The sequence below is a fragment of the Lepus europaeus genome, chromosome 15 (assembly GCF_033115175.1).
Source record: "Lepus europaeus isolate LE1 chromosome 15, mLepTim1.pri, whole genome shotgun sequence".
Lineage (NCBI taxonomy): Eukaryota > Metazoa > Chordata > Mammalia > Lagomorpha > Leporidae > Lepus > Lepus europaeus.
The window spans coordinates 334,002-345,894 of record NC_084841.1 but is presented as its reverse complement, the minus strand read 5'-3'; the positions used below and the strand labels follow the sequence as shown (position 1 = coordinate 345,894).

At 58.5% G+C, this 11,893-nt stretch overlaps 1 protein-coding gene across 2 annotated transcripts in view; it reads right to left on the bottom strand.

Moving 5' to 3' along the window:
- Positions 1-5,170: 5,170 nt before the first annotated feature.
- Positions 5,171-11,893, bottom strand: part of EXOC3 (exocyst complex component 3) — a 28,352-nt gene continuing 21,629 nt past the window's right edge. Inside the window, exons 11-13 of one of the 2 annotated variants that reach the window (XM_062212521.1) lie at positions 6,738-6,899; positions 6,163-6,290; positions 5,171-5,437 (exon numbers count right to left, since the gene is read on the bottom strand). In XM_062212521.1, coding sequence (XP_062068505.1) covers positions 5,266-5,437; positions 6,163-6,290; positions 6,738-6,899 — 462 coding nt within the window. In that variant the 3' untranslated portion in view covers positions 5,171-5,265. The remainder of the gene's footprint in view (positions 5,438-6,162; positions 6,291-6,737; positions 6,900-11,893) is intronic. The other variant, XM_062212523.1, reaches the window with a different exon arrangement.

Here is an 11,893-nt window from a genome sequence, read left to right as displayed (position 1 = left end):
CCCAGAGACTGCGAGAGGAGGTAACCTGACATTACAGCGAGAGGCGACACACAAAGTTCACCCCTCAGAAGCCACGCCCCCTGCCAGCAGCCTGCGGGGGGTGGGGGGGACACTGTCCAGTCCCGCCCTCTCAGGGTAGCTTCCTCTTGACTGGCCCCACTGAGGGGACCGCCTTGAGGAAGAGGGGTGGCTGCTTTGCTGAGCCTCACCTGCAGCCTCCTCGCTTTCTGGGACCCCAGTGAATGGCCTGCTCTTTTCAACCCCACGCCCCCAGGCTCTGTGCTGCCCCCTCTCTGGGCAGCGGCTACCAGGTTTCACACCCACTGTGTGACTTGGAGGTGACCCTCCTGGAATCAGATGGCCGTGCCTTCTTGTGCATTCTGGCCAGTGCTCTGCCTCCGTAGTCAAGCCTGCCCACCGTTCAGGAATGCGCTCCTGTCCGCACTGCGGATGCTTAGCCACGTAGCCCCGTGGGGGCCATGACACACGGTCAAGGACAGAACACCCCGCACACCACTCGGCTGCCACCGGACGCTCCTCCCAGGGTGATGGGCTGACTTCTCAGCGGAGGAGTTTCTACTCTTACGACAGTCTCCAGAGAACTGTGAACACGCAGGGCAGCTCTGCCAAGTGCCGCCGCGTCCCACACCCAGGGGCGTGCCAGGCACCGTGTTCGGCAGGGAGCAGGGCTAAACTTCGCACTAAGGGACTGCATTAGTCGCACGTCTCTCCTGAGCCAATAACCACCAAGGACTGCAGCTAGAGGCCATCTTGGTGCCCCTGCGTAAGGGGTCACCGGCAGCCCACACGAGCACTGGTTCAAGTCCCGACCCAGCTCCCTGCTAATCCACCTCGGAACACAGCTGAGGACGGCCCAAATACTTGAGCCCCTGATTTTAGCCCGGCTCAGCCCCGGCTGCTGGGACCATCTGGGCAATGTACCAGCAGGTGGTAGTTCTCTCTCTTTCCCTCTATCTCTGTAACTGCCTTTTCAGTAAGTCTAAAAAAAACAAACCAACCCTGCTTCTAATTTTTAGTTAGTTAATTCTATTCAGGTTTTGATTATTTTAAGAAAAAGTCCTATTTGTGAAGAAAGGTAAAATGCACACTCGGTCATGTTAAAGTGCGCTGTGGTAAGTACACCCCATGCCCACACAGACCCAAGGACAGAGGGACGGCAGTTGGGCACAGGGGAGCCACAGCTCTCACCCAGCAGAGCACACACACCTGGAGTGGCGGCAGGCCCAGGGGCTGGCAGGGACCCACTTCATTCTGGACACAGTTTAGCGAGCTCAGAAAAGACACGTGCACAGCGATGCCATGACTGAAGCAGACGCAGAGAGACAGCTCCGTTAAGATAACCTAAGGGGCCGGCGCTGTGGCTTAACAGGCTAATCCTCTGCCTTGCGGCGCCGGCACACTGGGTTCTAGTCCCGGTTGCCCCTCTTCCAGGCCAGCTCTCTGCTGTGGCCCGGGAGTGCAGTGGAGGATGGCCCAAGTGCTTGGGCCCTGCACCCGCATGGGAGACCGGGAGAAGCACCAGGCTCCTGGCTTCGGATCAGCGAGGTACGCCGGCTGCGGCGGCCATTGGAGGGTGAACCAACGGCAAAAAGGAACACCTTTCTCTCTGTCTCTCACTATCCACTCTGCCTGTCAAAAAAAAAAAAAAAAAAAAAAGATAACCTAAGGGTTCTGTGTCAAGAACAAGCAGAATTTAGGGCTGGACTTTTGTGCCGCAGGTTCACCGGTGACGCCAGGATGCCACATCAGAGTACCGGTTAGAAGTTCTGGCTTCTTGGCTTCTGACCCAGCTCCCAGCCAATGCACCTGGGAAGGGAGCAGATGATGGCCCAGGTGTATGGGCCCTTACCACTCATGGAGGAGCCCAGGATGGAGTTCCTGGCTCCTGGCTTCATCCCGGTCCAGCCGTGGCTGCTGCAGCCATTTGGGGAGTAAACCAAGGGACGACCTCTCTGTCTCATCCTCACTCTCTGATGTTCTGCCTTTCAAATCAATCAATCAATCTTTACAATAAAAAAGGAATAAGCCAAATCTACAAATCCTAAGATGTATCCCACATACACTTTTACCAAAGTTTACACTCTGGACAGCATGAAAGCACTAGCACTGTGCTCGTCTTCAGGGGAGCCGGGGAGGTGAGCTTGTCCTCTGCAGGACAAGCTGAGGTGCAATGGGTGCCCTGCGTGCTGGTCAGGCTGCATGGCCAGCTGGTGACCGGCAGCAGATCTGACACTGCAGCAACCCCAGTCCGAGAACATCACGAGACACAGCCTCGCTCCAACTTCACTGAGGAGCTGAGAAGCTAACTGGGGGCCGGAGTTCCAGAGTCATCCGGGAGGGTGTGAGACCCAGAGTGTGCGTCCCAGGCGGTGTGAGACCCAGAGTGTGTGAGACCCAGAGTGTGTGTCCCAGGTGGGTGTGAGACCCAGAGTGCGTGCCCCAGGTGGGTGTGAGACCGAGTGTGTGTCCCAGGAGACCCAGAGTGTGTGTGAGACCCAGTGTGTGTGTCCCAGGTGGGTGTGAGACCGAGTGTGTGTCCCAGGAGACCCAGAGTGTGTGTGAGACCCAGTGTGTGTGTCCCAGGCGGTGTGAGACCCAGAGTGTGTGTGAGACCCAGAGTGTGTGTCCCAGGTGGGTGTGAGACCCAGAGTGTGTGTCCCAGGCGGTGTGAGACCCAGAGTGTGTGTCCCAGGTGGGCGTGAGACCCAGAGTGCGTGTCCCAGGTGGGAGTGAGACCCAGAGTGTGTGTCCCAGGGGGTTTGAGACCCAGAGTGTGTGTCCCAGGTGGGTGTGAGACCCAGAGTGCGTGCCCCAGGTGGGTGTGAGACCGAGTGTGTGTCCCAGGAGACCCAGAGTGTGTGTGAGACCCAGTGTGTGTGTCCCAGGTGGGTGTGAGACCGAGTGTGTGTCCCAGGAGACCCAGAGTGTGTGTGAGACCCAGTGTGTGTGTCCCAGGCGGTGTGAGACCCAGAGTGTGTGTGAGACCCAGAGTGTGTGTCCCAGGTGGGTGTGAGACCCAGAGTGTGTGTCCCAGGCGGTGTGAGACCCAGAGTGTGTGTCCCAGGTGGGCGTGAGACCCAGAGTGCGTGTCCCAGGTGGGAGTGAGACCCAGAGTGCGTGTCCCAGGTGTGTGTGAGACCCAGAGTGTGTGTCCCAGGTGGGTGTGAGACCCAGAGTGTGTGTCCCAGGTGGGTGTGAGATCCAGAGTGTGTGTCCCAGGGGGTGTGAGACCCAGTGTGTGTCCCAGGCGGTGTGAGACCCAGAGTGTGTGTCCCAGGAGACCCAGAGTGTGTGTCCCAGGAGGTGTGAGACCCAGAGTGTGTGTCCCAGGCGGGTGTGAGACCCAGAGTGTGTGTCCCAGGCGGTGTGAGACCCAGAGTGTGTGTGAGACCCAGAGTGTGTGTGAGACCCAGAGTGCGTGTCCCAGGTGGGTGTGAGACCCAGAGTGCGTGTCCCAGGTGGGTGTGAGACCGAGTGTGTGTCCCAGGAGACCCAGAGTGTGTGTGAGACCCAGAGTGTGTGTCCCAGGTGGGTGTGAGACCCAGAGTGTGTGTCCCAGGTGGGTGTGAGACCGAGTGTGTGTCCCAGGAGACCCAGAGTGTGTGTGAGACCCAGAGTGTGTGTCCCAGGTGGGTGTGAGACCCAGAGTGTGTGTCCCAGGTGGGTGTGAGACCCAGAGTGCGTGTCCCAGGTGGGTGTGAGACCGAGTGTGTGTCCCATGAGACCCAGAGTGTGTGTGAGACCCAGAGTGTGTGTCCCAGGTGGGTGTGAGACCCAGAGTGTGTGTCCCAGGAGGTGTGAGACCCAGAGTGTGTGTGAGACCCAGAGTGTGTGTCCCAGGCGGGTGTGAGACCCAGAGTGTGTGTGAGACCCAGAGTGTGTGTCCCAGGTGGGTGTGAGACCCAGTGTGTGTCCCAGGTGTGTGTGAGACCCAGAGTGTGTGTCCCAGGTGTGTGTGAGACCCAGAGTGTGTGTCCCAGGCGGTGTGAGACCCAGAGTGTGTGTCCCAGGAGACCCAGAGTGTGTGTCCCAGGCGGTGTGAGACCCAGAATGTGTGTCCCAGGTGGGTGTGAGACCCAGAGTGTGTGTCCCAGGTGGGCGTGAGACCCAGAGTGTGTGTCCCAGGCGGGCGTGAGACCCAGAGTGTGTGTCCCAGGAGACCCAGAGTGTGTGTCCCAGGTGGGTGTGAGACCCAGAGTGTGTGTCCCAGGCGGTGTGAGACCCAGAGTGTGTGTCCCAGGAGACCCAGAGTGTGTGTCCCAGGCGGTGTGAGACCCAGAATGTGTGTCCCAGGTGGGTGTGAGACCCAGAGTGTGTGTCCCAGGTGGGCGTGAGACCCAGAGTGTGTGTCCCAGGCGGGCGTGAGACCCAGAGTGTGTGTCCCAGGCAGGCGTGAGACCGAGTGTGTGTCCCAGGCGGTGTGAGACCCAGTGTGTGTGTCCCAGGCGGGTGTGAGACCCAGAGTGTGTGTCCCAGGCGGGTGTGAGACCCAGAGTGCGTGTCCCAGGCGGGTGTGAGACCCAGCGTGTGTGTCCCAGGAGGTGTGAGACCCAGAGTGTGTGTCCCAGGAGGTGTAAGACCCAGAGTGTGTGTCCCAGGCGGGTGTGAGACCCAGAGTGTGTGTCCCAGGCGGTGTGAGACCCAGAGTGTGTGTGAGACCCAGTGTGTGTGTCCCAGGTGGGTGTGAGACCCAGAGTGCGTGTCCCAGGTGGGTGTGAGATCCAGAGTGTGTGTCCCAGGTGGGTGTGAGACCCAGAGTGTGTGTGAGACCCAGAGTATGTGTCCCAGGCGGTGTGAGACCCAGAGTGTGTGTCCCAGGAGACCCAGAGTGTGTGTCCCAGGAGACCCAGTGTGTGTGTCCCAGGTGGGTATGAGACCCAGAGTGCGTGTCCCAGGTGGGTGTGAGACCCAGAGTGTGTGTCCCAGGAGACCCAGAGTGTGTGTCCCAGGCGGTGTGAGACCCAGAGTGTGTGTCCCAGGAGGGCGTGAGACCCAGAGCTGGATGCAGTCCCACCCTGCACCTCGCGCACACTCCCAGAAGAACCCTGTTCACGAAGTCTTGGAAAGCAAAAGGGACAATTGTGTGGCCTCACAGCCACCAGGACACACTCTGCACGCACCTGATGCCAGAAGAGGCTTGTGAAACTGAGACCAGAAACACAGATCTGGAGTGACTTTGCTTTTAATGCGTTTCTGAGGGTGTGGGCGAGAAGGTGCTGAGTGGCATGCTGGCGACCCACGTGGCTACTTGAGGAGCTTTGCCACGTTCAGGCTGGGCACCATGATCTCCTTGAAGATGGGCACGTAGTTGGGGTTGGCCTGCGTGGGGCCCTGCTCCAGCGTCTCGATGATGGTCTGCTTCATGTCCCGGCTAGCGTCCCCCCGCATGGCCAGGAGAGCGCCAATGTGGTCATCTCTGTAGGGGAGAAGATGTCAGCCCACACGCGCCCCTCACCTTCACCGGCCCCCACGGGTGGATGTGGACAGCTGTGGGCAGCAGGCACCCGTCCCCCACTGTGCTCCTCCCCACCTCCATGGCAGACAGCTCTTGAATGCTGCTTCTCCACGTCTCGGTTTAAAAGCCGCCTCTGTAAAACGGAGACCCCAGAGGACCCAGGATCCTGGCTCTTCCCACCTCCCAGAGCGTAGCAGTAAGAGAAGCAGCTGAGGCCTTGGAGGTACCCACTGAGCACAACGACACAACGTGGCCCCTTGGGAAGGCAACAGGCGCCTGGGACAGGAACACGAAGGCTGGGTCCTGCCCACTCCCTTAGCCTGACACTGGGGACTCTGAATATCGTGTCCATGGGAATAGCACGGCATGAGACCCACACAAGGTTCCTACAGTCACTGGCTCAGCCCACTCCCGTGGCCCATGCTGCTGTGACACGCCCATAGCTTCTGCCCACTCAGGCCAGCGTGGCTTGGCCACATGCAGGTGTGTGGACCTGGGCCAAGGGTCCTGCCAGCAGGACGCAGCAGGGGCCTGCTCAGCTGGCCCCAAAACTCGGTCTGCTGTGCCTTTGACAGCACAGCCACGCACACCCAGCAGGCACAGCCTTCACCTCTGGGTCCCGAGAGCCAGGAGGTGTGTGTGTGGTTCCGCTGCACTTGCTCCAGCAGGCGCCGTGCCACGCGTACCTGATGTCGGGGTACTTGCTGACCAGGGTCGACACCTCCAAGTAAAGCAGGGACGGGTCAGTCAGCTTAATCACTTCAGCAACAGCCACGATGGTGTCACAATGTCCATCCACGTCCTCACCAAACCCCTGGACAACAGCGGGGACACGGAGAGCGGCCTCAGCTCCATCGCCCCAGCTGCAGGGTGCAGGTGCTGTTCTGGCCGGCACTTCCTCGTCTGTAAAAATCCCTCAGGATTCACCCCGAGAGCCAGGGCTTTCCTTGCAGGGCTGCTCAACCCTCTGCTGGGGCCGGGGCCTGGGGTGAGGCGTGCCTGGCATACTGTGCCTGGCTTCAGTCAGGTCAGAGGCTGGTGACCAGCCTGGCACAAAAACGAGATGGGCGGGGTGGGGGGCGTGGGGGGGGGGCGGGGAAGGCGCTCCAAGAGCGGGGCCCCTGAGGTAATGCAGTCACTCTCCAACCACAGGGCTGGGCAGGATTGAACCCAGAACCGTGCCCTGAGCAGGCAGAGAATGCACTCACTCTGCACCTGCGGCCTGAGAAGCCCAGGCCACCTGGTCCCTCCCGACACTCACAGAAGCCAGCTTCCGGAACAGGAAACGCAGCTGCTCTGCCTCCCTCACCATCTTCTCAGCGCCCTCTTTGCGCTCCTCGGGGCTGCGGAAGGAGATCCGCTTCTGCATGATGGCCCGCAGGTACTCCACCACCACGCGCCGGTGCGCCTCGGCCGTCATCCTCTGCGGGGAAGCACAGTCAGCCGGGCGCCCAGCCGGCCAGCTGTCCTGCCTGCTGCTGGCGCCACCGCGGGCAGGTGTAGTGTGAGTACTGTTATGCCAAATAAGCATCAACCCGTGGACACCTCTAACAGGGGTCACTGCAAGCAGAGGCCAGGGCTGAGCGGGGAGACCTCCAGGGTACCCAGCGTGTGGACGCCGATGCTCAGAACAAAGAGCCCAGGTCTGACGTCATCGTTATGGGCACGAGAAAGCTGCCATGGGCGCCAGCCCAGCACCAGCTTTATGAAACCTGCTTCAGGTCTCCTGACCCCCTCCTCAGCCCCCCGCCCCGCAACTGTCTCTGAGCTATGACCCCCTGGCAGAGCAGCTGGACGGTGTGGGGCTCGGCAAGACAGAGGTACGTGCAGGAGGCCCGATGCCTGCTGTTCTTTGGGGTTGATGACAGCCATGCTCAAACACTGGCAGGACCTCTGGGGGAAGAGGAGCCCCGAGTCTGAGTACTGGGGAGGTTTCCAGAGAAGCCAAGGGGAAAGGAAACCTATGGGCAGTTACAGGCGAGAAAGGACAGGAAGACAGCGCAGGAACTTGGCTCCTGGGGCTCCCCGTTGCCCCGCTCCACAAGTGGGCATGACTGAGCCCATTGGGACACACATGAGTTGGTCAGCCATCCCTCAACTACGGATCTACAGTGTGACAGCTGACATCACATTGGGATCCCAGCCGCGTCCACTCTGCTGTGGCCTGAGCGAGCGTGAGAAGGCTGTCCTGACATGAACTGAGACCCACGCCAACCGCTGTCCTGAGTGTGCGGCTTCACAGCAAAGCAAGGAGACCCCAGGGCCCTAAAGGAGACCGACAGCACCGGCAGTTGCTGGTAGCCGGCAGAAGCACCCTTCCCTTAGCTCCCAGAATCCACTGTCCAATATGAGCTCAAATCCCCTCTCTAAGGACAAGCAGAGCACAAGACAGAACTGGCCGACACCAGTCAATGCATCTAGTGTCTAGATACGGAAGGTCCAAAATAAAAAAGCAAAAAGATACAAAATTGACCAGGTAAGCCTAAAATTAAACAACCACAATTTTCAGAAAGAGAAACTCGATTGTTGAGACGTGAACTCAACAGAAGCAGGGCTCTGATTCGGGCCAGGTCATCCTGGCAGTCGGCTTAATCTTCGCGCTTCTGGGGAAAGGAAGATTCCTCAAGACACAAAAAAGGACCATCAAAAACGGGCTGAATTTGAGTCCACTAAAATTAAGGGTGTCGTTCCTCAGGGGAAGCTATGCTAGAAGCTGTCTCGGTCCACTCAGCTGCCATGAAAAAGGACGCAGACCAGGGCTCCGTGGCAGAGACCTGTGCCACACTGTGCAGGTGGAATCCAAGACCCAGGTGTGGGCGGGGCTGGCCCCTGCCAAGGCCTCTCTCCTAGGTGTGCAGACGCTGTCCTCTCCCTGTGTCCTGAGGGCCCTATGCATGTCTGCACCCTAACCTCCTCTTCTCACACGGACACCAGAGCCCAGCACCCCTCACACAGTCCGTAAAGTCAGCCCTGAGACACCAGGCCAGGACTCTAGACAGGAATTCTGGGATGGGGGCCAGCTCAGGACAGAGACACACAGGCAGGAGGAGCAAGCCGCGACTCAGAGCCAACCAGGACTACAAACCCAGATGGCCCAGCGCAGACCAATGTGGAGCTGTGACGGAGCTCAGGGCAGAGAGCTCCACATGAACCCCGCAGAGAGAGGGGGCGACTGCGGAACAAGATGCTGATGGGGGAGGGGCCTTCACTCGATGCTGGGAGCGCAGCCTGGCCCAACTCCTCTGGATGCAGGGCAGACTCCCCAAGCCCACCACCAGGCCTCAGCTGGGAGAGGGCCGAGGACCAGGGAAGGGGGATTGCCAGGAAGTCAGCCTCCGGCCACAACCTCCTCGGCTCAGGGAGGTGTAGACGCGCACAAGGGCCACTGTGAGTGGGTGGACATGGCTCTGGGCTTGTGGCTAAGGAGGACACACAAGCAGACAAGTAGCCACGGAGGAAGTCAGGACCCTGGAAGGGGCACTGGCCACACTGCGTTCCCATCTGGTGTTCACCTGGCCTTCTGTTGACTGTACTTCTAGGCTAGCTGATAGCAAAACACCAACCACACCAGCAAGCAGACGGGCAAAGCCCCCTCAGGGCAGAGGGGACACTGCACCCACTCAGAAACCTCAGCGACTTCCCACACCGTGGAGGAGCAGGGGATTCCAGTCCCCAGACGACACGGGAAGAGGGCTCCGCCCTACATCAGCACATCAGATCGCCACACACGCGAGGAGAAAGCCAGCGAGACACTCGGAGGAAAACCACAGGCCATTTCCCACATGCACATCTGGGTGAAAGAGAGAATCCTGAACAAAACACGAGGAGCAAACCCCACCAAGTACGGAGCAGTAAGAAACCACGACTCGGGTGAACTTATCTCAGAAACACAAAGTGACCGACAGCAGAAAAACCTTTACATGTAGTTCACGGCCTTGGCTGACCCCCGGAGACTCCAACAGACAGAGAAACCCATTAGTAAAATTCAACGCCAGGTCTTGGCTAAAAACAAACCCGAACCACACACGTGCTGTCAGGAGAAGGGCGCTCTCCTGATCGGAGGAGAGCTGTTCAGCAGAACCCGACAGCCTCCTCTTTTCTTTGTCACATTGATGTCAGGAAAGAAACGAGATGTTGGGACACAAAGGAAAGGACAAACAGCTCACATCTACCAACATTTCTTCACAACCCGGTGTAAAATACGACACATAAGACACACAAGTTCTACCACGTGAGGAGGGCGAGGGGTCCCCTTGCCAGTGTGATGCGCTCTTGGAAGCCACGGCCACCACACAACGATCACCAACCTGCAGATAGCTCAGAGCTTCTGCCTCCTCTGGCTGCGTGTATTCCTAGTTCTTACCTGTGCTGGCCTCAGAACAACCCGCCCTGCCTAAAAGGGAATCCTAGGACCAGGGGCAGCTGGTCCCATACAAGGGACTGCCTCAGCCCAACTCCAAGCAGGGAGGAGCTCTGGGCATGACCAAAGCAGAATGTAACACACACGTACACAACACACAGTGCACCCTTCATGCAACAAGCACAGAGCCCACACATGCATATGTGGCCATACACATACATGTGCACAAGTGTGTACACATATTCCCACACTCAATGTATACCACATACACTCACAACACACACATTTCACACATGCAAAAATACACAATATGCGCAGGCCTCACACATCCTACACATACACGCCACACACATTAAAGACACATATCTACAACATGCATGCAGTGTGCATACACGTCACACACCATGGCCTCTCTTTCCTCCTGGGTCTCTTGTTTGGACCCCCCTCACCCCTGGCACCAGGCCACCAACTAGCATCCAGGAAGGAGGACCACTCAGGTATCTGGCCTCTCTCTGTCCTCATGGGCCCACTTGGGGCCCAAGGCCTCTGAAGACATTTGCTGGGTGTGGTGTGACCCAGGGTGCACCAGTTCACACTCACCCACAGCCCAGGAGTACCCTCATTACAAGTCCCATGCTCACGGCCAGTCTTGGCTGGCCTGGGAGCAGGGCAGGGGGTGTGACTCCTGGGGTTTCTTGTCCCTGCTCTTGCCCAGGACAAGGGCACAACAACCACACTTGTCACTCAGCAAGGCGTTCTCTCGGGCTGGCTTTCACTGGCCTTGACTGTTGGTGGAGGCCTCTGGCTGCTGTGATGAGCCCAAGCAAGTTCAACTGACCACCTCTGGATCTCCCTGTGAGGCTCACTTCTAAAAGCGAGGAGTTGGAAGAATTTCCCTTAAAATCAGAAGTTGGGCCGTGCTGGGTGTCCCAGCCAGTGTGGGGACAGGGAAGACAGGGCGGTGGTGACCACTAGCAATGAAAACAGCACACAACGCCCTCACACACAGAGGCTACGGCTGTCCACGTGGAGTTCTTAAAGAAGCTAGAGACAGACGGACAGAGGGCTGGGTATAAACGGAAGATAGCAAACCATCTGGACTTCTATCAGCCAGACAGAGGCAGTTAGAAGTCCAATCTCGTGCTGCAGCGTACCAGGGCCCTGCTTCGAAACTGACAGCCCAGCTCAGAGGGCCTGGGTCAGGTCCCGCCCCCGCCTTCCCAGCCAGCTTCCCACAATGCACCTGGGAGGAAGCAGGCTTTGCCACTCATATGGGAGACTCAGAAGGAGCTCCTGGCTCCCAGCTTCAGCCTGGCCCAGCCTCGGCTGTTGGAGACATCTGGGGAGTAAAGAGCAGATGGAAGGTCTCTGTTGCTCTGCCTTTCAACTAAATAAAAACTAAACATTTTTTTAAAGTTAAAACTCCTATTAAAAGATTTATTTAGTTAAAAGGCAGAGTTGGCGGGGGGTAGACAGCGAGAAAGGTTTTTTCCATCTGCTGGTTCACTCCTCAAATGGCTGCAATAGCAGGAGCTGGGCTGATCCAAAGCCAGGAGCCAAGAGCTTCTTCCGGGTCTCCTACATGGGTGCAGGGACCAAACACTTGGGCCATCTTCCACTGCCTTCCCAGGCTCATTAGCAGGGAGTTGGATGGAAAATGGAATAGCCGGGACTCAAACTGGTGCCCACATGGGATGCCAGAGGTTTTACCCACTACGCCACAGCACTAGCCCCCAAAGGTAAAACTTACAGTAGCAACAACTACCGAGACACAGGTAAGGAGAAGATACAGCACCTGGGCGTAGGGGGTAGGAGGGCAGGAGGCCAGGCAGGCTCTGCAAGTGCATGCAGTCCCTCCAGCCCACTGACCATGGGCTCTGGCCACTGCAGAGTGGGGACAGGCCAGCCACCTGGACGTGCACTGGAGGGGTCTGAGAGGGGCTTGCAGCCCCCACTGCTGGGACCTCCTGCCCAGGGAAGACAAGTGGGCAGGTGAGCAGTGCTCCCTGGAGGTCAGGTGAGCAGTGCCTCAAGGTTCACTGACGTCCCCCCACAGC